The 23,210-nt window shown below is 50.6% G+C and overlaps 2 protein-coding genes and 1 non-coding gene across 8 annotated transcripts; 1 reads left to right on the plus strand and 2 right to left on the minus strand.

Annotated features, from left to right (window-relative positions):
• Positions 1-1,948: 1,948 nt before the first annotated feature.
• On the minus strand, positions 1,949-4,722 carry LOC128153760 (uncharacterized). Of its 2 annotated transcripts, none has more exons than XM_052813484.1 (2): positions 3,528-4,722; positions 1,949-3,132 (listed from the first exon to the last, which is right to left on the minus strand). In XM_052813484.1, exons 1-2 carry the CDS (start codon positions 3,811-3,813, stop codon positions 2,711-2,713), a joined length of 708 nt encoding a protein of 235 aa, XP_052669444.1. In that variant the 5' UTR covers positions 3,814-4,722; the 3' UTR covers positions 1,949-2,710. The 2 variants fall into 2 exon arrangements, with proteins under 2 accessions (XP_052669444.1, XP_052669443.1); XM_052813483.1 differs by having other exon boundaries at positions 1,949-3,135.
• Positions 4,723-4,942: 220 nt separating this feature from the next.
• Positions 4,943-21,046, minus strand: LOC128153759 (ras-related GTP-binding protein A). 5 transcript variants are annotated; one of them, XM_052813479.1, is made up of 10 exons: positions 20,951-21,046; positions 18,439-18,472; positions 16,129-16,228; positions 15,068-15,134; positions 13,813-14,035; positions 11,620-11,715; positions 9,914-10,036; positions 7,584-7,675; positions 6,499-6,614; positions 4,943-5,477 (listed from the first exon to the last, which is right to left on the minus strand). In XM_052813479.1, the coding sequence occupies exons 2-10, from the start codon at positions 18,463-18,465 to the stop codon at positions 5,380-5,382; spliced, it is 942 nt and encodes a 313-aa protein (XP_052669439.1). In that variant the 5' UTR covers positions 18,466-18,472; positions 20,951-21,046; the 3' UTR covers positions 4,943-5,379. The 5 variants fall into 5 exon arrangements, with proteins under 5 accessions (XP_052669439.1, XP_052669438.1, XP_052669440.1 ...); XM_052813478.1 differs by lacking the exon at positions 20,951-21,046 and adding an exon at positions 19,322-19,340; XM_052813480.1 differs by lacking the exon at positions 20,951-21,046 and adding an exon at positions 19,317-19,338.
• Positions 19,680-19,751, plus strand: TRNAE-UUC (transfer RNA glutamic acid (anticodon UUC)). Its single transcript has one exon. It is a non-coding gene; the product is annotated as a tRNA-Glu (tRNA).
• Positions 21,047-23,210: the final 2,164 nt, after the last annotated feature.

A 23,210-nucleotide genomic window follows, 5' to 3' on the forward strand; every position in this document is an offset into this window, starting at 1 on the left:
GGCGAACTTGTGGCAGCGATGGCAGAGCCCCCCCCCCCCCCCCCCCGTTTGGGGGCCACGTCTCCTCACCCACGGGTGACGGGAGGGGGGAGCATCCCCCCCTGCACCCACCCCCCCCACACCCCATAGGGGTCCCCCAAAACCCCAGGCTGAGCACCCGGGGGTGCTCCGGGGGGGCAGAGGCAGGACCTGGGGGGACATTCCCACGGGGGGGGGGGGGGGTTCTGCCTGCAACCCTGCCCACACAACCTGCCAGATCTCCACCCCCCCAGGCCCCCACTCCCCAAGTAACCCCCCCCAAAATATTTGGGAGCACCCCCTCGACCCCCCCTCTGCCCCAGCACCCCAGCCGGGGGGGGGGACACCAGTGCAGCTCAGGGGGGACAGGTTGGGTCCCCCGGGGGGGCCCTGGCAGAGCTGGGGGTGCCCTTCCAAGGGGTTCAGCCGGGGGGGGGTGGGGGGTGTCTGGGGGTCCCCCAGCTCCTTCCTGGGGGTCTCAGGCCCCTTCTTGTCCAGGGACCTCGCAGCTCCTGGCCAGGTGGACCCCAGCCCCGGGGGTCCCCAACCCTGCCTGGCACGACTTGCAGGAGCCGAGGTTTTGTGCAAAAAAAATGCCCTTTTTTGAAAAAAAAAAAAAAAAAAAAAAATGCAACCCCCTCCTCTCTAGAAAACGTGCAGGGGGGAGGCACCAGGCTGAGCCCCCCCCCACCTCCACGGGTACGGGCCCCACTTGGCCAAACCCCCCCGTCTCACCTTCCCCAGAGCCGTGAAACTTTGGGGGACAGGAAAAGCTTTTTGGGGACGGAGCCAGGGTGGTGAGAGCAAGCGCTGCACCCGCAGGGACCCCCCCCCCGGACATCATCAAGCTGAAGAACCAGCTGCAAGCCCTGAAATACCAGGTAACTCCCCCCAAAAAAGACAGAAAAAAGGAAAAAAGGTGGCGAGTCCCCCCTTTCCCCCCCCAGGAGCTCCCAAAACACAGCCGTAGGGAAAACACGAGCCCGGTGCAGGGCTGGGGTGCAGGCAGCTGCCTGCCGGCGGTTGGGGGAGCAGGGTGGGGGGGGACCGGGTTGTACCCCCTCCCCGCAGCAGCGTCTCTTCGAGGATGACTTCGAGTGGTCCCTTGAGCTTTGCCGCAGCGACGGGGGCACGCGAAGGTCCAAACCCACCAGCCTTTCGGCTCCAAGGAGCAGGACCCTTGGTTTTGGCATCAAGACTGAATCCACGTCCGCGGAGACGGCCACTACGGGCAATGGACGTAGCCCTCCGCCCGCTGAGCTCGTCTGGAGGCTTTAACACAGCGCCCCGCAGTAGCTCCATCATTAACCACAGATGGGATCATCGATTCCGTGAAATAAAACCCACAGGATCTGGGCGACGCACCGCCCTGCCTCTCTCCTCCCCGATGAGCCGGATCCACCACCGTTGGCATCTTGAGGTCCAACCGTACTGAGCTGTTCACGCAAACCGCTTCGGCTCTGGAGAACACCCCTCCGAGCGCAGGTCTCGACCCCCTTCCAGCCCGACCAAGCGCAACCTGAGCAACCCCAAACATCGACACGGTCCTTCTTGAGAAACGTATGGAAAAACGGGCGATAAGGTGGAAAATTGAAGGAACTAGTGGATTCAAGGCATTGTAGTGAGCATCGGGAAGTCCCCACGGTTATGGAGGAGGTGACTGTTCCTCGCTCTTCAGCACTTTTGAGACCCCAAGCTGGACCCCGTGTCCGGTTTGGGGTTCCCTAGTGCAAGAAAAGCAGGCACAGAGATACTGGAGCACATCCAGGAGGTACAAGGAGAGGCCGAGGGCGCTGGGTCAGCTCAGGGGCTCTCACCGCTGCCTGCAAGGGCGTACCCGGAGGGGACGGGGAAAAAGCCAGGCTCTTGGTAGAGAGGGGTGGGGACAGGACAAGAGGCAAGGGCTCAAGCTGCAACATAGGAAGCTCCAATACACGGATTTTTATTATTAATTTTAAAATCATGAGGGCGATCACACAATGGAATGGAGCTCTTGGATAGGAGACCCCATCCTTGGAGATGCTCAAGTCCCTGAGCTGTCCCCCCAGACCTGCCTGCAGCAGGACGATGGACATGGAGACGGGGCCTCGCCTGCGTAATTCTGTGCCAAGCCGCAAGCGTTTGAGATACAAGTGGATCTTGGACGCAAGACCTTCTGAACTCCAGACCATGAGGGACGGTGTGGACGCTACTCATGAGGTGCCTACAAGTCACGATTAAGCAGAGCAAAGCGACTGTCAGGGAACTTGAGCTCACCCTGCAGTATCCACATCACCCGCTGGATGTGTTCAAGGATCTCACTCCCAGCTGGAGAGCAGCACCCAGCAGCCGATGGGCACCACAGACCCACATCCATCCCACCCAGCCACTTCTCATCTCCTGGAGACGTTGACGCTACCGCTACTACATGCCGCTAAGGAGGTAAAACAAAATGCGGTATTCCAGGAGAGCTCCGAAGGTTCAGCTGATCTGAACGCAGCTCATCACAGGGGTACCAGCTGCTTGTTCACCCTCAAGTCGGCCCTACTTGAGTCATCCGTGCTTGGTCCAATGCAGGTAGCAGGAAAGAGACAGTTGGAAAACCTACGAGCAGAGAGCCACGGTACTAAGACACACACAGCAATCAGAACCTGCCCGGACCACTTTAAAGAGGGACAGCTGAGCTTACGGCCACCACCCCACCTCCCCATCCCTAGGGAACTCGCCTCCAGGCCACACGGCAGCTCCAAGACGAAAGGCAGCCTGTGGAAAGGAACAGGGCCAAGCAAGGGCGTTTATCCAGTATCTTCACAAGAGGCGGCATGAAGTTTCTACTAGTTCCAAAGTCGAGTCCTGAAGAAAAAGGAGGGACCTCTGCCATCTCATTGAGATTGTACGGTTTGGCTCTTTGGGGCCAGACTCGCACGTGAGTGTGTTTGTAAAAGCAACATTTGGAGCAGGCATCAAGTTGTTTGTTGGGGGTTTTTTTTTTGATAGAGCCGCCAGAGTAAGGGGAAAGAGTCTTCCAGAAGGTAGGGCGAAGGCTCTGGAGCCTGATCCACCAAGCCTTGCTGCTCAGCAATGTCAAGGGCAGTCGCCTGACAGCATGCGCACAAAGCGACACCAGCAGCATCTCTGCTAGAGAGCAAAAGGAAAACGCTGATTTCAAAAAAGCCCCCCAAAATACGCATAATTTAGGAAAATAGATTTGCAGTTAAGAGAGAAGAGCAGAACTTTAGCTACCACCGTCGTATCGCCGGCCCCGGAGAGGCTTCAGCCAGCCAGGGTACCTGCACGCTGGGTTTGGCTCCCCATCAGCTATCAGACCCCTCTTCCTTCACAGCAGTTTGTTCCCTGCGTCCCCACCCCACATTTTCCCCCCTTAACATTATCCCACTTTCACACGCCAAGCAGTTTATCCCTTAATGAAACCCAACAGCAACTCCTTGTAACCATGGAAATAAGGCAGCATCTCCCACTGTCCCTTCCTCCGTCTCCGGCAGGAACAGCTGCCTGCTATGAAAACATACTCGCAGCAGAAGGTGCTTCAATCTGCACCAGAATTGTGGCCATAAACCACCTTCTGCTCTCCTGAAGCCACGACAGCTGCCCATCTCCAGCAAGCAGAGCCCTTCCTGGTAATCCCTCAGAGGTGATGCTCCTGAGGCTCCGACAACATACGGATCGGCAGCGACTCATCCTCTTGCTCCGCTCAACAGCACTGAGGTCAGGGTTTGGGTGCAGAAAGCCATGAAGTTTCTCCACCATACCAGAGTGAAAGCGGGGACTGACCTTGTCCAAGTGGTGGGGCAGCATCCGCAAGAGGGAACTGGAGTCACATTTCGGCTTGCTCCGGCCCAATGTCAGACAAAAGTGACCGTGGGAGAGATTTGCTGTTCCCACTCCAGGACTGGGACCGTATTCCACACCTGCAAGCACTGAAGACAAATGGAAACCCTCCGCTGCATCTCCAGCCCATTCCCAAGCTCTCCAGAAACTCCAGCACCCAAATTGTTAATAGGAATCTCGGCAAGTTCCTCTCCCACGGGGATGCTGACTTGAGGATTCTCACTGAAAACACACCCAGCCTGACAGAGCACCAACGCATCTGCTGAGCAGGCGGTGCAAGACGCGGGTGTTTAATGCTGTAAAGATTGGGAATCGATGGAAGACTTTGTGCAGAGCCCACCCTCAGCTCTCCAGCCGAGAGGTGCCCTTTAGCTCCCCATTCTCGCGTAACGGACTCACCCCATCAGATTTTTCCCACCCTCCCCAGTGCGTGTGTGGGCAGGGATACAGGGGGAAAAGCATGATTTTGAGAATACAAAACGGAGAGCTAGGCTCAGAGTCACCACACCCTTTTTTACATAGTAATTTGATGCAGCAAGAGAGATGCTGGCAAGCATCAGCTCCCACCCAGCAAGCCAGAGATTCCCCTAACTCACAGTGCTTTTGTTGTTCCTATGTTTAATGGAAATGCACACAAAAAATTCATTAAAAAATAGACAGTAGCGTCAAGTAACATCGGTGCCAAACACTGTCCAACTGGCTCATCGCAAACACAGCTAATATAGCTCAAGCACACACCACCCACCACACATTCTGGGGCTCCTCTGTGCCCACGCCAGCCCCTCCTGGATCACCAGGATGAAGACCAGGAGTGCCAGGACCATCTCGCTGCTTGGTCAACTAGGGTCTTTGGCCCCTTTTATTTACCATGGTCTTTCCATCACTTTGGCAAGTGTCAAGAGGCCAATGCCAGCCTGACTGCTTCACCCGCTGAGTGCATTTTGCCTCCACGTCGGGCCAGAGCGGGGGACATTATCTTAAATGAAACTCTGGAATGGCCTTCAGTCAATGCCCTCCCAATAACATGAAAGGAGAAATGCAGCTTGCCAAAGCTGCCCTAGGTTTTAGAAGAAAGAAAACCCACTTTCCAAAGCTCTAGGATTTGAAATCCCTGGTAGCAAAAATTTATTTTCATGACTGAAGACAAGGAGAAATTTATAAACGTATTCTAGCAACCAACCAATAAAACAGTAAATATTCCATTCCTGTGACTTATACGATCACCCGGGAGCAAAACATCCAAAACGGCTCTGCCATGTGCCACTATGACAACCAGGAGTACGAGATCACGTGCACATCACCTGTCCTTACTTCTTCCCAACCCCACATACGCCAGGGAAGTCTCTTTTGAAGGTCCGCAGTGTATCCAGACATCCTCCGAGTGACTAGTGTCCAACGTTAAAAGGAGAAAAAATAAAGCAGCACACTCATTTCAAAGCCCAACAAAGACATCAACATTGTTAGATTCTCCTAAAAATAAGTAGTTCCAATTCATTTTTTCTCCCCCCAAAGACCGTGTGCCTTGGCCAGCGTTCAGCGCATGAGCAGGCTGTGCTTTGGTCCATCCACTCTCTCCAGCTTCTCAAAGTGTTTTCTGGCATTGCGGATGTTTATCAGCGTAGCCGCAGAAGCTAGGACGGAAAAGGGACAGGGGAGATAAAATAAATTAAAAGGGATGCAAGTAACCAAGCCCTCAGAAGTTAAGCGCTGCCTAAAAGCAACGTCCCCATCAGCAAGCTCTCTTATTTCAACCCCACTGCTCCCTAGCCATGCAAAATTTAACGCTGGAAGGTCTGGGCTGTTTGCTGACCTCAGTACACCACCAAGGAAGAGTCAGAGTCAACTACGGTCAAGCAGTTCGCTCACAGGGATAGCTGCACAAGTCACCACAGCTGCTCGTTTGCTGCTTCTAATCACAATATCATCACAGCTGGTAATCCAGTCAGGGGGTTTACACAGGTTTTCCCTAATTCAGTAAACCACTCAAAAGGAGGAGGACATGAAGCATCAACACTGTAAGCCACAAGGCTGTCCTGGACAGTGTCTCTTAAGCACCTCGAATCCTAACAGAGCAGTTTCAGTTGGAGTTGGTGTGAACAGTTAAACAGTCACGCTGTGCCTGTAAGGGCTGGCACTGCTGGCTGCAGTTTCTTCTTTAAGATAAATAGATGCTACTATAATTAGAGTCCTTGCCCACTAAGACAGTTCAGGCAGCAAGAGCAAAAACTCAAATATGATCCATCTCTGCTTCCTCTCCAAAAATTACTGGGGCTGCCAGATCAGAACAGCCCAAAATAGGTTATTAGACATGACCTACTAAATCAGGTCACATCTGTTACAGCGGTTCCCCACCACTGCTACGATCCTCCACTCGACAGCAACAAATAGCTCGGCTGTCAAAGGCACACGTCTCTTGCCTTCTGCAAGGTAAGTCACTTTTTAACCACCTTCCGCCACCCTCTGCTCAGACAGGGCAAACCAGCAGGACAGCAGATCCCTCTCTGTCTTTTAATTACAATCAGTTTTACTGCTTTGCCTGGTGTTTTGTCATTTTTACAAGGGAAACACAGTTTAAACTAGACTCATTCGGCTTTTTGTCCCTGCAAACAAACAAACAAAAAAGGCCAGAGGCTTATCTTTGCTTCAACTTACGTATTGAGGGGTCTGACATCACCACCATCACATATGTATTTGATGTAAAGATGTCAATGAAAGCAGCAAAGTTAGAGTTCCTGACCTCCATGCTCTGGAAAGAAGCTGCCAGCTTACTAAGAGGGGAGGAAAAAAAGAGAAAGAAAGAAAAAAAAAGTAAGAGTAAATGAACTATTTACTGTAACATTGCTCAAACAGCTTTTGCGCCCACATAGCCAACATCCCATTATTTGAGTTCTTGGTAACAAAGAAGTGTTTGAGTCCCCACTTGGCGAGCAACACCAGGTGCAACTACAAGTTTGGTTGTTTTTGTTGTTTTGTTTTACAAAAGAAAAAACTCTTCAGTTTGAAGCTAAACGAGAACAATATAAAGTGATTTGTGCATTGAATGGTGAAGGTAACTCAAGATATGCAACCCCACTGACTGAGTCTGCTACACCCAGGCAGTCAACATCAATTGCCCCACAGATGTAACAGCTCAGCCATTTAGAAGGCCAGTTGAACCCTCTGTGGATAACCAGCAGAAGTATAAAACTGAAACATCTGGAGATGGCTTTGTAAACCATGCAGCCACTTCTCCATCCTATTCAGGCTCCAAACACTTGCAGATACTACCAACTCACTGTGGAACCTGGAGGCTGTTCAAAAGCCAAGCTACTCCAAAGCAAGCTTTCTGCTTTTCTGTTCAAAATATTGATAAATAGGGTCTGCAAGCCTCTTCCTCCCAAACCAGCACTGTGGTACAGGGTCTGAAGCAAAGCTCTCCACCTGACTTCCTGCAGCACTGTTGACTGTCACTCATTTATCAGTTCAGTCCTGGAACTTCCCTACCTTGCCCAGGAGAATGAGGCCTAGAAGAAAACGGCCATTTCAAAACAAACCTCTTTCAACCATCAGCAAAGGAGGAAGTTACAAAAGATAACAATTAACTCAGTTGTGTTTAAGCGTGGTGCAATTTAACTATGGCATCTCGGCTTGCTGAGGAGTCATAGAACTAGTATTAATTTGGAGAGCCTTCGTGCTTCTGGATGAAGCCAAAATACCTGCTGAGGTATCTTCCCCACCTAATGATTAAACCAGCTCACCTGCAACTTAGCTTGAATTGTTTAATAATGTTGCTGATTTTCTCAAATCTGTGGACATCCCGCTGTTCTTTGCACTGATAGTGAGAAATGACCTGGAAGGCAGAAAGAGACAGACTGCAGAGTTAGCAATTTATTTCAGCACAGGTTTCTCAGACTGGACAGCAATCGTGGGAAATGGGTGGTGACCAGCACAGGGATTCCCCTTTGCCTTTTGCAGATTGAATCTTGGCAACTATTTGCAACAATACTTGTGGTGCTTTCATGGTAAAACAAGACTCAGCAATACAATCACCAGGAAGCCTTTCACAAGCGCAGATACAAGTATGTAAGATATGCAAGAGACCTCCATTTGAGGTGTGAATACTCCAACTTAGCAGGAATTTAAACCTTGATTCAAAGAAAGAAAAAGTGCAAGGAGAGGAAAAAAAAAATGCAAGACCATCACTTCAGGTAGGGGAAACAGACACTTGACAAAGGCTGGAATAGCTTTTCCCTCCTAAGCCTATCATGCTGCAGATTCTCAAGGACTGAACCTGAGAAATTTCCCGTTCTGCAACAGGTAGGATGCACAAGCACTGCTCTCAAAGCCAAAGCAAGCCATTCCTCCCTAAGAAAAGCAGAACAAAGGCAGCTGGTTTCCTAGGGAGTTCTTTCTCCACCAGTTCACCAAGTCAGACCAAGACTGTGCTAAGCTGCCTGCATTCAGATCGGTTCCCCTCCTCTTCCTCCCACACAGTGATCCAGCAGCAACATGCAGACCTTAGTGCCTGGCTGCAAAGATTCAGAGGATCAAAAGTTTTTAGAAATCCTTGCAGCGTGATCCACAGCTATCTCTCCCCAACCATTTTCACAAGGCTGGTAGCCTACAGACCTTTACTCCTCAGCCAAATTAGCTAACGGACCAAGAACTGCATTTACTGCATAAGGGGAATGGCACACAATCAATCAGTTGCATCACCTTTGCTCCCACAGCAAACCAAAAAGGAGTGTTTTAAAAACCTTACGCTGTGTGCTTTAAGCTCTTAAGAATCATGAAACCAACTGCTACTGGAAGTGTCAGACACCCTTGCGGAAGGATGTTAAACTCTTTTCTACCTATGGAATCACATTTAACAGGCTTGCGAGAACTAAGGTTTTGGGGTTTTTTTTTTCCCCTTGAGCACCTTAAAACAATCATGTACATCCTACTTTTTAAACCTGCCCAATTATTCACACAAGTACAGGTTTAGCCAGATTCAAGGATTGCATTCATAGCAAAGCCTTCATTGTATGCAAGTCCATTCCTTAACTTTCCAGATAGGTTTTTCTGTTACTGTGATTTGAATACAATTTCAGAGTAAGATTTCACTTCAGGAGAAAAGAGTCCTGAGGGGAAGTTTAAATATATGAAAAAAGTGAGAAGCAAGAGTCTTGTAAAAATTCACCATTACGCTGAAAATAAGCATAGAATTTTTGTAGCAAAAGTTATTCTTTTTCAGTAAAAAAGGTTCCTATAACAAAAGTACTGTTACATACCACCAAGGTGGAACTATTTGTTATCTACAAAAGGTCAAAAAGCAGAACTTGCCAAAAATGGCGGGTGTTTACTTCTGATAGTTTAAAAAGTGAGAAAAGTAACGGTTCCTTTTCCACATTCCCTCCATCATTTCAAAATCAGACATTTGGCCATCAGGGAAAACACTCAAAAAAATTCAAACCCATTCCTTCAGGTCAGCAAGGGTTTTGGTGCAAAGTCTGAAGAGACCAATCCAGAAACCAAGAGTATGGATGGACAAGCAGCAACGGTGGTTTTAACCAACACATTTTACCTTGCAGAGATAACAGATTGGAAGCAAAGCTACCGTGTAGCTGGTAACTTCGAAAGCCATTGCAATCCAATTGCTTGTGACCCTCTATCCATACTCCGGGTTTGTAGAGCATCAGACGAAAAAAATAAAAGCAGAAATCAAGACCGGTTGAAATGCCAGGCCAGGAGGAACTGAAAAGGCTTATTTCAAGCTAAAGAAGGTTCTTGCCCTGTGCAGAAAGGAATTCTCAAAAACATCCCACAGCCGACAACAGAATGGGGATATGAAACCCCCTCACAGCCTGGAAGAGGGAAATAACGATCAAGCCCTCAGCTCAGCTGCTAGAAGTGGAAATTTTGGGAAGGTCCCATGAGCCATGGAGTCACGTCAGCTACTTTCAATATCACAAGGCCTGGATCAATGCATTCTGCCATCTGGCGCTGGCACCTCTCTTTGGGCTACTGCCACAACAGCACTTTCCATCCAGGGAACTCCATCCTAGGCTGGGCAGAGGAACCCGAAGGGCAGAACTGCTGTATTCACCAGGAAAGTGGCTCTCTCAAACAGAAGCACTTCATCTGCCTCGATGATCTGAGCAAAGTTCCTCAGGTTCATTTCCAGCTGCTGGACATTGGGGATCAGCTGATAGACTATACTGGACCATGCCTGTCAATGAAGAAAGACACAATATAAGGGCTGCATTAGCACTCCTCTGCCTCATCCCTTTGTTAAGCAACGTGCTCAAAAACAGATTATTTGCAGTTCTGGGTGTTGATAGCCTAGGCAAGACTGAGAAGCTTCTCCCACCTCTGCGTCCAGGTATCTCTACTACAGTGGAGACTACCAGTGGTACCCCAGACCTGAGTAACGTCTTCACTACGTCAAGTTCTTCTCCACATCAGTCACAGAGAAACTAGAATACTATTAAACAGACTTCAGTCATCCTCATTTTAAGCCTGCAATGCTTCTATCTACTGCTCCCAGATAAACTTGCTCAAGTTTTCAGAGGTTTTTTTTAATCTTGAGCAAGGTCAACATGCAGATGGATACTTGGCAGCTCATCACTGATCCAAACAGAAAGCTCTAATCTAACCCAATAAGCCAGGAACAAGCCCAGAAGGGACTGGGGATGCCGTAACAGGCGTCTGTCTTCATTCAGACTCAGGTCCTCCACGCTCAGCTTTACCTCACTGCCTACCTACTGACCCAGGTTCACATCAGTGCCTGACCACATGCTCCATCCCAGGAGTCAGGGGGTCTCCTACTTACCAAGTACCTGATATTTACCAAACACTCTGACCATCCCACTTGCCAAATGCAAAGTTAAAAGCCCAAGCCAAGGGCACAAGCTCTGAAGAGCTCCAGCAGGGCTGTGTCTAGAACAGCACAGGTCTGCCGCTGTATAACCTGCTCCAATAAAGTAACCACCGTAACTGACAAACGTCAGGGTTGCCTGCAGGAGGACAGGGTACACCAATGCTTGGGAAGGCTGATTTCTACAGGGAGCTGGGTACATGCTTTATGAAGAGTGATGTCTGGCGTACGGTATTGTACCAGCCTCAGCCAAACACATCGTACACTGAAGGCAGGGCAATTTGCTGCGGCTTGGGATGTATTTGCTAGGATGGTGAAATCTGCCATGCAAAGTCCCACCAAAGTCAAGAGAAAGAGCCAAATGGTCCTCACCTTCAGACAAGCAACCCAGCCACTCCACTACCACCGCTGCTTATTAGCATTAGCTAACAATTATAACAATCATTTGCTCTCAGTGTAGCCCAGGTACCACTCACTACTCCCACACCTGGAAGACCTCTGACACTGCAGTCAAGACTGACTGATAGCAAAAAAAAAAACCCCAAAAAAACCCTCCCCTCCCAAAAGCAAAGCAAATTCCCAGGATGGTAGATGCACATGTTTTAACAGTGCTGCAGAGAAACACAGGAAACAACTCCATGGATAAACATGACTAAAAGATGCAGCAGCTCTTTCTAAAGTAGCCAGGCAAAGTGTTTAAGCAGTATTAAGATACTGACACCAGGACTCCAACATGTGGAGGGGTTTTACTTTTTCTAATTAAACCCAGGATGCTCAGATGCCATTTACAACAGCTAACCTCCAGAAGTAGTTGCTGCAGAACTAAAAAGGGCCAGTCACCAATCAACCAGTAGCAACTAACCACTCGGCTTCCTCATGCTCTTGTTTTCAAGCAGGAGGGGGGAAGCCAGACACGGAGAGGAAGCTGTACAAACCTTGTAAAGTGTTTCATCCCAGATGGAAGTTCTAAAACAAACACATTCCAAGGGACGGGAAAGGCGCTTCAAGTCTTCCTCACGCTCTTTAAAAATCTGGGAAATAAAAAAAAATGATTAGCAGTTGAGTGTAAATATTTCTGCCTTTGGTGTGGTTGCTGTATTGCATTTACAGCATACATTTCAAACAAACCTCAAGTACCTACAGCACTGGAGAAAACAACAGCACAGCACACTGGCCAGGACAGGCTGGCAGAAACCCCTTCCACTGGAGCAGCAGGGACAAGCAGATCCTGGCTGTCTCACAATAGATCTGACTGGGACTCAAAGCTGAAATAACTATGGGTGTTGTGGAGTGGGAATGGAAGCGGACACGCGCGAGTGTCTCTGAGGACCTACATTTTGACAAGTCCCTGGTCACAGGCAAAAAGCTCCATCACTGAGAACAGGATAGGAAGCCAGCACTCAAGGTTCATCAATATGAGCAGCTCTGAGGCATGTACTTACAGTCTTCTCTTCTCACACCACACTCTGCCCTTAGAATTTATGGTTACAAAAAAAAGGGGGCAGGGGGAACAGCAAAGACCAGACAGCCTTGTGCCAGGCTCCTACAGAACTGCTAAAGAAGCAGCAGGACAGCCAGCCACATGCCTCTGCAGGGGAAGACACGATGACGACCTTCACCTCAGCTTACTGTTTTTAGGACCATGACAGAACATTAACCGATCCCCATGAAATGCTGCGTAGGCCAACACTTACCATTTGGGTCCTGGGATACCAAAGGCTTCAGTAAGATTTATAGAGACAGTGATTTGGCCCAGTATTTGTGTGTTCTTCTGAGCAGCAGTTACCTTAAAACAGATCTCGATGGGTGTGCAGTGATACCCATTGAAAGCGTGTCTGAAGTAAGGCCCCTCTTCCATCTACCCCTCAACCTCAGGGCCTCATTAGACCCTGCACAACTACGTAAAACCAGCATTTGTCCACTAGTCCCAAAACAAATCTGGACAGGACCGCATCAGGAAGACTTTAGACTCATCCTTCAGTCTGGAGGGAAGGCAGACGGAAGTGAGGAAAAGCTCCTTGAACCAACCCTATGAACAAACTTTGAGCTATTTCTGCACTGAGCTGGAGGGCAGAACTAAAACTGGAAGAGGAGGATCACCACTCTCAGACAGCGTGAGTGATCTGAAGCCAACCTGCTACATGGAAGAACTCTGTCTACGCAGGGAAGTCAGGGTGTGGTTTCAGCCGCAGGACCTCACACGGCCTCCTTTACAGCTGCCCAGGCACATACTCACCAGGAATCAGAAGAGAGTTTAATAAGACCTCTTACTTCAGACAAAAGCCAACAGCCTAAAGGGGCCTCCAAACTTGCTGCAAGCCAGGGAGCGGCCAAGCAGCCAGGGATGTGCTTGTCTAACCCACAAAGCTAATTCTTCTTTTGGTATCAGGAGTTGGTTGCTTTTCAGTCCAAGCTGAAAAAGCAAGGTTGGTAGGAACTCAACATCTTCCAATCTCCCTGCAACCTTTCAAAAGCCCTGAAAAGAACAGAAAACACCAAACATCTCTGAAAGGTTGATCCCCAGCCTTTGCAGGATGCCTCTTGGGACAGAGGAGTGCTTAAGAGGTGATCTCTGGGCAGGCATAGGCCAAACTGACAGAATCAACCGATAGAAACCACCTTCTAGTTAACTGGCAAAGTTTCAACTCTTTTTTTTTTTTTTTTTTTTTTTTTTGGTGGTTACGCTTTAGAACAGAGCCTGTACTGGACTGAAAGCAACAGCTAAAGAGAAACCAACCGTCACTGTCACCACCACCATCCACAAAGCCATCCACATGATGACCTGCGAGTTTAAGAGTGCTGGATTTCTTTCAGTTCTACCTTCCTTCTGGAGCCAAGGTCTGGTGAAAGCACTAGAATCAGTGCTATAAAAGAAAAGGCTTACAGTACTTGTCACTAAAAAACATTGGTTCTGCTCTCCACTAGATTATATGCAAGAGATAGCAATGACATACAATTTAGAAAACGCAGAAAAAGCTTAGAGGGCTTTGACAATTCTTAACATCTGAGAAACCCTTCTAGGAACAGTGCTGATGGGGCTGTATTTGAAGTATGAAACAGTAACACATTAGCACAGTCAAAAGATGCTCTGTTTGAAGGCATTTCTATGGCAACTATCAGCTTCTCACCAAATCTCGCTGATCCTCCTGCACCAAGTCCATCTTGTGCACTAGACAGAAGATCTTTGCATCAGGAGAGTTCTGAAGAATTGCCTCCAAGCATGACTGGTAGTAGTGCATGTCCTTCTCCAGTTCACGGCTCTCTACATCAAAGACATAGATGAGGACTTCTACGTTGCGGAAGATGTTGTCCCGCTGACTGGTGAAGTAGTTCTCCATAAAGGTGTCCTGTCTGAGAAGGAGCAAAGCAACAAAGCAAGGAGACTCCCATCAGAGCATCCAGGTCTTGCTTAGCATTGTCAGGGAAGTTGCTACGTGTAAAGTACCTCCTGCTAGAAAGGCAAGGTTTGTATTTTGAGCTACAGACCCTATCACAGGAGTCTAGACAAGAACTCCATGGGTGGCAATATTCCCCATGACGTATGGGTCCCTAAGCATTTCCAACCAAGCCAAGTTGGATGCTCCTGAAGAGCATCTGCTCACCAGTCTCACAGGAAGCTGAAGCTTCCCTCACATCACAGCTGGCTGCTCAGTGTCCTCTGCAAACAGAGCTACATTGCTTCTGGACACAGACTGGCTTTTAGAAAGTTACATATAAAAAAGCCAGGGCAGCAGAAGCTAAAACATAACCAAAACCATCAGTATAGCCTGCTATTACAGGATTTGAACCTCTTTAACTTTTTTTGAATGTGGCTCAGACAACACATGAGGACATGAGAGCTGATGAAGCTTAGCAAAGTTGGATAGCTCTGCTGAGGCTCTGTCAGTGGGAGAGCATTCTTCGAAAAGCTGCTTTCAGGAGCCACAGGATCACTGTCAACCTTCAGCATCGCTTCTCAGCGCACATCCCATTTGGATCAAGCTGGTGACGAGCAATTCTGACACCCATGTAACCTCCCACCACCTCAGGAGAAAGTCCAGGTGAAGGGCTCAGCCTTTTTGCCAGCAGAACAAAGCAGGCAGCAAGGGAAGGGTGGACCTCCACACTGCACCTTTTATGTAGGGGTAACTCAAGAGACAGCGTAATCATGCCAACCTCTTCCACCCGCCTCCACACACAAGCCTAAGATGTGGCATCCATTCTTTCCAGAGCTGTCTCGCCAGTCTTACAGTGCACGCATGAAGCTTGTTCTACTCCCTTCATACACAAGCAGCATACTCGTCCCTCTGGGGCAGGAGGACCTCTGTTTTGTTACATCCCCAGCCTTATTCCCCAGAGCTAACCCCCAACGGTTTCAAAAGCAAAAGAACAAACAGTACCTACCCTCCGCAGTCCCAGAGATTTAATACCAGGTTTCCTAGAAATCTAACATGGGAGTGCTCCACATCAACTGGAAAGAGACAACAAGAGTTTACCAACTGTACCACACACCCGGATCAGAGCTACCTCCTCGGGCAGCCAAAAATGCCATTCTTCGCACCACAGCCCACAGTTTGTAAAATCCCATCTAAACAACATTGTTGTACATAAATCTGTAGCTGAAGGTGCTACAGGAAGAGACAGTTCCCAGAGTAATTCAAGCCTTCCTACTCTCTGTCCAGGACACTATTCTCCTGAGAAGCACAGCAGGTGGTTCCCCTTTAACAACACGTTCTCTAATCTTAGTGGTATATTAAGAATGACATTAGTTCCAGCACACTCTGCAAGGCCTTAAGCAAGCCTCAAAAAAATAAAACCGTAACACAAAGAACGTTAACTTTATGAACAGGCCAAATTTACAGCAAAGAGGAAACGTACACCAATCCATGACATTAAGTCCTCACAGATGCTTCCCAGTGAGGAGCATTAGATCCTGACAATTCATACCCCTGTTTCAGAGGAATCATTTATTGCTTTTTCAGATCAGTGGCTTTGGAGAAAAAAAAAAGGCAGAAGACACTAATTAAGCCTAGTGTACCATCCTGCCAAAACCACAGGTGCATAGCTAGATCACTGTGCCTCCAGCTGCGCTAGCGATTGTCTGGCTAACAACAGAAAAGCTTCACCAACAAGAAGGACCATGAGGAGGCTCTGAACACTCCTCCAACAACAGGTGTACCTGTAGCAAAGGCTGCTTCCTGATCAAAAAAGAGTTAAGGATAAAAGTTCAAGAATAAAGCAGCAAAACTGAACCTAGTGCTGCCTTCCTTTTCACTCCAGCTTCCTCCCTCCCCTCAGCTGAACTCAGGAGTGAAGTTCCCTGTGAGGTGTGGCAGCTGGGAGGATCAGCAGACACCCACCCACTCCAGAGGAGAGGCAGGGATTGCTGGAGGGAACAGCCTCGCCCCTTTAATGAAGGGGGTTTGAGCCCTGAGAACTTGCAGTTCAAAGAAGAGAAGTCTTACTTGTGGCACCCAGGCGCCGTGTGTCCCTGGCGATGTAGTTCGCAAAGATAATGGACCTCATGCTGGTCTTCCCAGACCCACTTTTACCCATCAGCAGCACCTGGGAAGAAAAAAAAAAAAGAGAAGAAAGAATTAGCTACCACAGAGCACTAAGTCCTTCACGGCTCCCTGGGGTTTAACATCTTATTGCCGAAGCCACCAAAACACAGGACCAACATATTTCAGATGTGAATGCATCAGAAGAGAGAGGCAAAGAAGAGTACCATGCCTGGGAAAGCGGGAGAGACAGACATCCTTACCTCCTTGCTATCCATGGTCACTGAATCATGGTCAGACTGAAAACCTTTCCATCTTGTTTGCATTCTTGAACTATGTCCCCCGCACCCCACCAAGAATCTCTGCCCTTCCAGGCACCACACTCCTGTTCCTTCAACCGGCTGCCTACCACCCAGAAGGAAGTGCAGCCAGCCCACAGCCACTGTCCACCGTACCCCCTTTTTCCAACGCACATTGGCAGAGGACTCATAACCAGCACTCGGGGAAGAGCGGGAGCTGCTCCCGAAGCTGCCACAGCCTCCCCTGTCCCCAGCCCCTTGCACCTGCACGCTTTCCAAACGTGCTGGCACCACAGGTGAAGCCTTGATGTTTTTGATGACAGCAAAGGACTTTGCCAAGACAAAGGATCAGCTTTATCTCAAGCCTTTAAGACCAGGCTGGAAACAATCCCTTGCCCACTCGACACTGGTATTCTCCACCCATTACTTCTCTCCTAATCACGCTCTTTTCCTTCTCATTATGCAACTTGCTTTCTCTTCCCCGTCAGAAGTGAAATACAAGTTACTTTTCAAGTTTTAGGTGTCAGAAGACCAGCAAAAAGTTAAAAGCAGACGGGACAGCCCAGTTCAAGTGCACCAGGCTATCATATAGGGGAGACACTTGACTCGAGAGTCCTGTTTGCAGACCATCAGGCCAAAGGAAAGGTAGCACCTTTGGTAGCCAAAAGCTAGGTGATGACTGGGGGAGGGAAGAGGGGAGACAGTCACACAAGGCAAGGCTCTACATTGTGATCTAAAAATAAAAATTAAAAAACCCCCAACAGTGACAGCCAACACAGACTTGCTCACAAAAACAGCTGTTAAACAAGTTCCAGTTACAAAGTCAAATTCAGCCTTTGGCAACAGCTCTGAAAATCTATCATCAAGGATAGGTTTCATGAGAGTGCAACCGGCCTGAGTCTGCCTGCCCAGCCCGCAGTGCCAAACGCTAGCTGGGAAGGCGCTCGCATGACTCCCAACCTCGCTCTGCGACTGCACAGCAAGAGCTGCCAGAATCTCAGGGCAAAACAGGAGAGGCAGAATCACACCATCCTGTTTGCACAAGTTATCCTTCTGAGAGCAACTGCAACATTTCACAGGCTGGCGAGTGCCCTTTCCAAAAAGAAGCTGACCACACGCCTCGATGGTTTGGTAACAAGGACTGTTCCTCAGAGAGGCAGGCTGGTCAGGTCATATCTACCAGCCTTTCCAGAGCAAACCCCTGGAAAGCTACGCTGCCTTCTCCCGAGCTACACACAGAGCAGAAAGACAGAACATCAACATCTCTTATTTCATACCACCTGCAGAAACTCAATACAGCTCCAAGGCACAGCCCAAGTCAGTCTACAGGCAAACCCAATTCCCACGTTTTAGACCGTGGAGGCCTTTCAAAGGGGTCAGACACCAGCACATAGGGCCAGGCAGGAAACCCAATCCCAGCACACCATGGAAAGACCAGCCGTATATTCTCTATGCAACCGCTTTAATGGCTTTGAATATGCTTACTGCTGGAATACACCTATCCCCCCACCCCAATCCTCAGAAAAAGCGCTACACCTTCCCCATGGGTTAAGTTTCATCCTCCCAGGCGCCCTCAGTGAATTACAGGCTCCCCACGCAAGTTTCTGTAACACACCAGAAGGGTCTCCCCACGGGCCAGCGAAGCAGGTTAGAGCATATCCTCTTCCCTCGTGCTGCGGGAGGTACTCAGCAAGCAAAGGGTTTTACAACACGTACCAGAAACACTCATACAGCAGTTATAGAGGATGGCCCTGCAGCGAGGTTGCCCTACCGCTCATGCCAGCGAATCAACCCAAACCCGATTTTAACTTCTAGCACTTTAAGCAAAGGACACATCTGCTGACTCCAAGAGTCTTAAGAGGTACCTGGCTGCCAAAAAACACACCGAGGTAGAGATGCAAACACATAACAACATTAGCAAACACAGATGGGGAAGGAAAACACAACTGTGAAGGATTCTCCTTTCACTTCTTACCTTTTTCTTCATGGCTGTGCTTGGCATCACCCACCTACAGAGAGAAGACCATCTTCTTACATTGCTCTACTTTCCTCACTTAGAGGCTTCACTTCAACATCCAAATCCCACCCACAGAAGCACCGTGCAAAAGGGGAAGCGCTCCCATACTGACATAATTCCCCCCAACCTCCACCTCACCAGGCACTTGACAGCTTCTGCTCCAGACGGCCTGGGGAAACTTTAGCAAAACCCTCCAACACGCCCATGACGAACAACGTTCCCGTAATTACACGGCCGAAACAGGCCTAAGCAGGATAAACGCGGCCAGCGCTGGAAGGCAGCGGGAGACACCCGCACAGCTCCCGGACCGCTCGGGGCTCCTCGCCCACGGCAGCCAGGGCCGGCCCCACCCGCAGTCCCCACTCCCACCCCTTCCCCCCGGGATGCTCCGGAGCCCGCACCAAGCAACCCATGACCGCGGCGTCACATGTCCACACACCCCGCTCCCCGCTCGCACCACCGGCCTCCGGACAGCCCCCGCTCCCCGACCCCCCTCCGCCCCCGGGCTGTCCCCAGCCCCACCGGGCCCGACAGCGGCTTCGCCCCCCGGCTCAGCCAGCGCCGCCGGGCCCCGCCACCCCCCGCTACCTCTAGCCGCGATAGGCGCCTCCCGGGCCGGCTCGGCAGTGCCCGCGGGCGGCGGCGGGGGTGCCTGCCTGCCGGCCTGCGCGCCGGAGCTCGGCGGGACCGAGCGGTCCCCACCCCCCTCCCAACGCTCCGGGGTAGGCCTCAAAGCCTCGGCCTCGCGTGAGCCCGCCGCGCCGCCGGGGTCTCGCCCGCGCCCGTCGCGGCGCCCGGGACCCCTCCGCCCCCCCCCCCCCCCCAGCGGCGCTCACGAGACCCAGCGCTCGGCGGCCGCCGCCGGTCACGTGAGCGCTCACCCCGCCCTCTCCCGCGCGCCCCCTCCCGTCATGTGATGCGGCGGCGCCGCCAACGGCGAGGCGGGCGGGGCGAGGAGGGAGAAGGGGGCGGAGCGGGGCGGCAGGGAAGCGCCGGCCGCCATCTTAAGTGTGGGCAGCCCCTCTCTGGCGGGAGGGGATTTATAGAGGCGGCATGTGGAGCGGGGGCGGGCGGGGGTTCCCGGAGGTTCGTCGGGGGCGGCGGAGCGGGACCCGCCGGAGCCTGGTGCCGGCCCGAACGGCAGGAGGGTGCGGGCAGGCAGGGCTATGGGGCGGGCGGAGAGAGGTGCACTCAGCGCCTCCCATATGGTCTAGCGGTTAGGATTCCTGGTTTTCACCCAGGCGGCCCGGGTTCGACTCCCGGTATGGGAAGCTTCAATTTTTTTTTTTTTTTTTTTTCTTCCTGCCCGATTCCGTCGGGCCGCGTTTTTGCACCTTTGCGGCCAAATTCTCGACCCCAGGAGTCTCCTGAAGCTGTAGGAAGCCCTCCGCCACTGCAAACCCTGTCTCCCGCCTCAGTTTAAAACGTCCAAGTAAATTGGACGACAAAGTACCTAACTAACGCGGGGTTAACCGCGTTTTTCTTTAACGCAGGCAAGAAAATCGCTGCTTGTGTCCCACAGCGTGTTTTAAACCACCCTGACTACTGCCCAAGGCAAACAGTATTGTACTGCAACTCCAGCAGCAAAAATCTGCTAAAGATACGCATGCATAAAAATACGCACATGTATAACATACATATAAATGGGCGTGTAGGGCTAGTCGTTTATGAAGGGAAATTCCATAGCAAATCCAGGTACATCCAACAACTTTCTAATTAACGTGTACGTGCTCTGACAGAAGACTTGCAGGCTGGGCAATGGCACACTCACCCATGGGGCTTTGCCACCAAAATGGCCCCAAGTTCACCCAGCGAGGGCAAGGCTGTCATCCCGGCTGTGTGGGGACGCCGGGCTCCCCCCGAAGCGGTAGGACTCGGAGGGGCCCGTCGCCACCCGCCTGCTGTGGCTTGTGGGGCTGCCGGGCGTCTTGGCTTCAGCAGGTCCCCGGGCAGCCCCCGAGCTGCTGCTGCTGCTGCCGCCACAAAGCCAGAGCTTTGTCACCTCATGTACCCCCCGTCCAAACCCTGTCACCTCACGTACCGCTCCCCTCAGGGCCATGGAACCTCATGTATTCCCCCCCCCCCCAGAGCCTTGTCACCTCACATATCCCCCCTCAGAACCTTGTCAATTCACATATCTCCCCCTTCAGAGCCTTGTTACCTTATGTATCCCCCCTCAGAGCCATGGCACCTTACGTATCCCCCCCTCAGAGCCTTGCCACCTCATATATCTCCCCTCAGAGCCATGGCACCTCATATATCCCCCCTCGGAACCTTGTCACTTCATGTATCTCCCCCCTCAGAGCCTTGTCACCTCACGCATAGCCCCCTCAGCGCCACAGCACCTTACGTATCCCCCCTCAGAGCCTTGTCGCCTCACATGTCCTCCCTCAGAACCTTGTCACTTCACGTATCTCCCCCCTCAGAGCCTTGTCGCCTCACATAACGACTCCCCCCAGAGACTTGGCACCTGTCACATTGCCGCTTTAAGGAAATGCCAGCCTAGCAAGAGCTTAGGGCACGGCGCCTCGGAGGAAGCCCCTCGCCAGCACCGCCGTCTGCCGGGGATCCCTCACCGGGCTACGCGCCCCACGGGCGGGGGGGGACGGGACGGGGCGGGACCGTAGGCGGGAGGGCGGGCGCCGGGCGGTGAGGTGCCGCTGTGCGCATGCGCAAGGGCGCCGCCCCTATATAAGCGCGGCGGGCGGCGGGTTTTTCCTCAGAGGGGACGGAGCTGTGGGGGGGAGAGGGGCTCGGCCCGGAGCCCGGGGTCCTGCCTGGCTCCTCTCGGCTGTGCTGGGCCTCTTCCAGCCGCCCCCCCCGCTGTATGGTGCGGTTCGGGGTGGTGGTACTGAGGAAGCAGCTGCTGCAGGCCCTCAGGTTGTGGAGGGGTCCCTGCCTGAGGGCTGCTGGCGGCCTCACAGGAGGAGCCCGTGGAGGTCGGTGTGTCCCTGGGGGACACCAGACATCCCCCCCTCAGCTGGGCGGGGGTCAGAGGAGAACGGGGGACCGAGGTCTCCTGTGGCAGCCCGAGGGGAGGGATGGGGCAGGGGGTCGTTCCTGGTGTCCCAGCACAGCCTGCCCAAAGTCCCACGGTGAAAGTGGGTTTCTGTGCCCCGTCTTGAGGACTGTGGAGAAGGTGTGGGTGTGGTGGTAGGTGCTGGCCAAGGAATGTCTGTAAACGTGGTAAGTTCCTGCTGTTGGTTTTTTGATGCTACTTAAATGACAGTCAAGAACCATACAGGGTTTTAGATACATGCAGTTCTCTGTCTTCAATATTAAGCAGTGAGCAACATAAAAGAGTAGCTAAATGTCTAAACTATGAAGAAGTAAAGACTTCAGGCACTACCAAGTAAATTTTGTCATGTTACCCACCACTGCCTGAATGGGGAACATTCACAGGCAGTATTTCTCTTGCTAAGAAATACAGAACCAAGAAATGAAGAGTGTCAATCTGTAGCCTGTGTTACTAATGATCAATCTTAGTTATGTAAGAACAAGTACAAACATGGTAGTTCTGTAGGCTCAGGATGGAGAAGAGTGAAAATCAGTTGTGTGTCAATTTTGATTGAAGTCAGTACAGGCTGAGTAGCCTGATCACAATCTAGGTGCAAACCACTCTGTGCCCCTGTAAATGCTGACAGCCTGTTACCAAACTAAAGAATGGTCCTGTAATCATCATATTTGAGTTTCCTTGTCAAGCTTGCACTTGCTGTAATGCATTTGGCTTACTCCCGTGTGCTATTCAAATAGCAACACATCCCATTCTGATGACCTGTACAAATTGAATTAAAATCAACTGGTTGGTAGCTTCTTAAGAATGGAACTGCTGTCCCAAAGATAACCAGTAATGGGATCTGCTCTCAAGTCCAAAATACTCCATGCCTTTTGAAGTGATTTAAAAGGAGCTCTAAAGTCAGAGCTGTCAAGTTTTCAGATGAAGAGGCAAGCTCACTCTAGGAATGGTAGAGATATATGAGTTAATCAGGCTGGGCTTCTGGGTACTGTAAGCCCAATGAAACTTGGAGCTCTCCATTTGATGGTACTACAACATATCTAGGGGCAGAGTGTGGGTCACACAACAGGAGAGGGGTCACAGCATGTTGCCACACTGAAAGGGTTTAGAAGTAAGGAGAGAAAACAGCTTGGTGAGAGCTTCACCACTGCAGGAGTCCTCCTCTCACAATGGAGATGAAGATAATTGGAATTTACCTTGAGTAACTCAGGACAGCACCTGTAACAAATGTCTCATTTGGTGTCTATCCATCAAACAGGATACAGAGAACTAAAAACAGACCAGAGGAGACAGCTAGCAGACCAGTCTGAAGTTCTGAGAGGGAAGAATGCCTGCAGCAGCTCAAAAGATGAATCTCTTAACCAGGAGAAGACTGGTTAACCAAGAGAAGAGGGGCAGTCTGTTGCAGTCTCTTGTCTTAGATGTCTTCAGGGGCAGGATTGTTGCTGCTAGATTAAGTAACTGTCTGTTTAAAAGCCTGCATTAGACAATTCTATATATTTAAATCAGGTGCTTTTTTGAAAATAATTGATAAGTTACCTAGCTTATTGCTCATCAGCTGAAGCTTTTAGATCAAGGCTTGATGTCCTAAAAAAAAAAACAGGAAGGGGAAAAATGTTGTCTTACATCAAAAATAGCATCTGTGATCTTTGCCAAGAATTGACTTCTGTCTTTAAAATTTATGCAGGAATGGATCTCTGAATATTTGAGAGTA

Source organism: Harpia harpyja, chromosome 18 (assembly GCF_026419915.1).
Source record: "Harpia harpyja isolate bHarHar1 chromosome 18, bHarHar1 primary haplotype, whole genome shotgun sequence".
In the NCBI taxonomy this organism is placed as follows: domain Eukaryota; kingdom Metazoa; phylum Chordata; class Aves; order Accipitriformes; family Accipitridae; genus Harpia; species Harpia harpyja.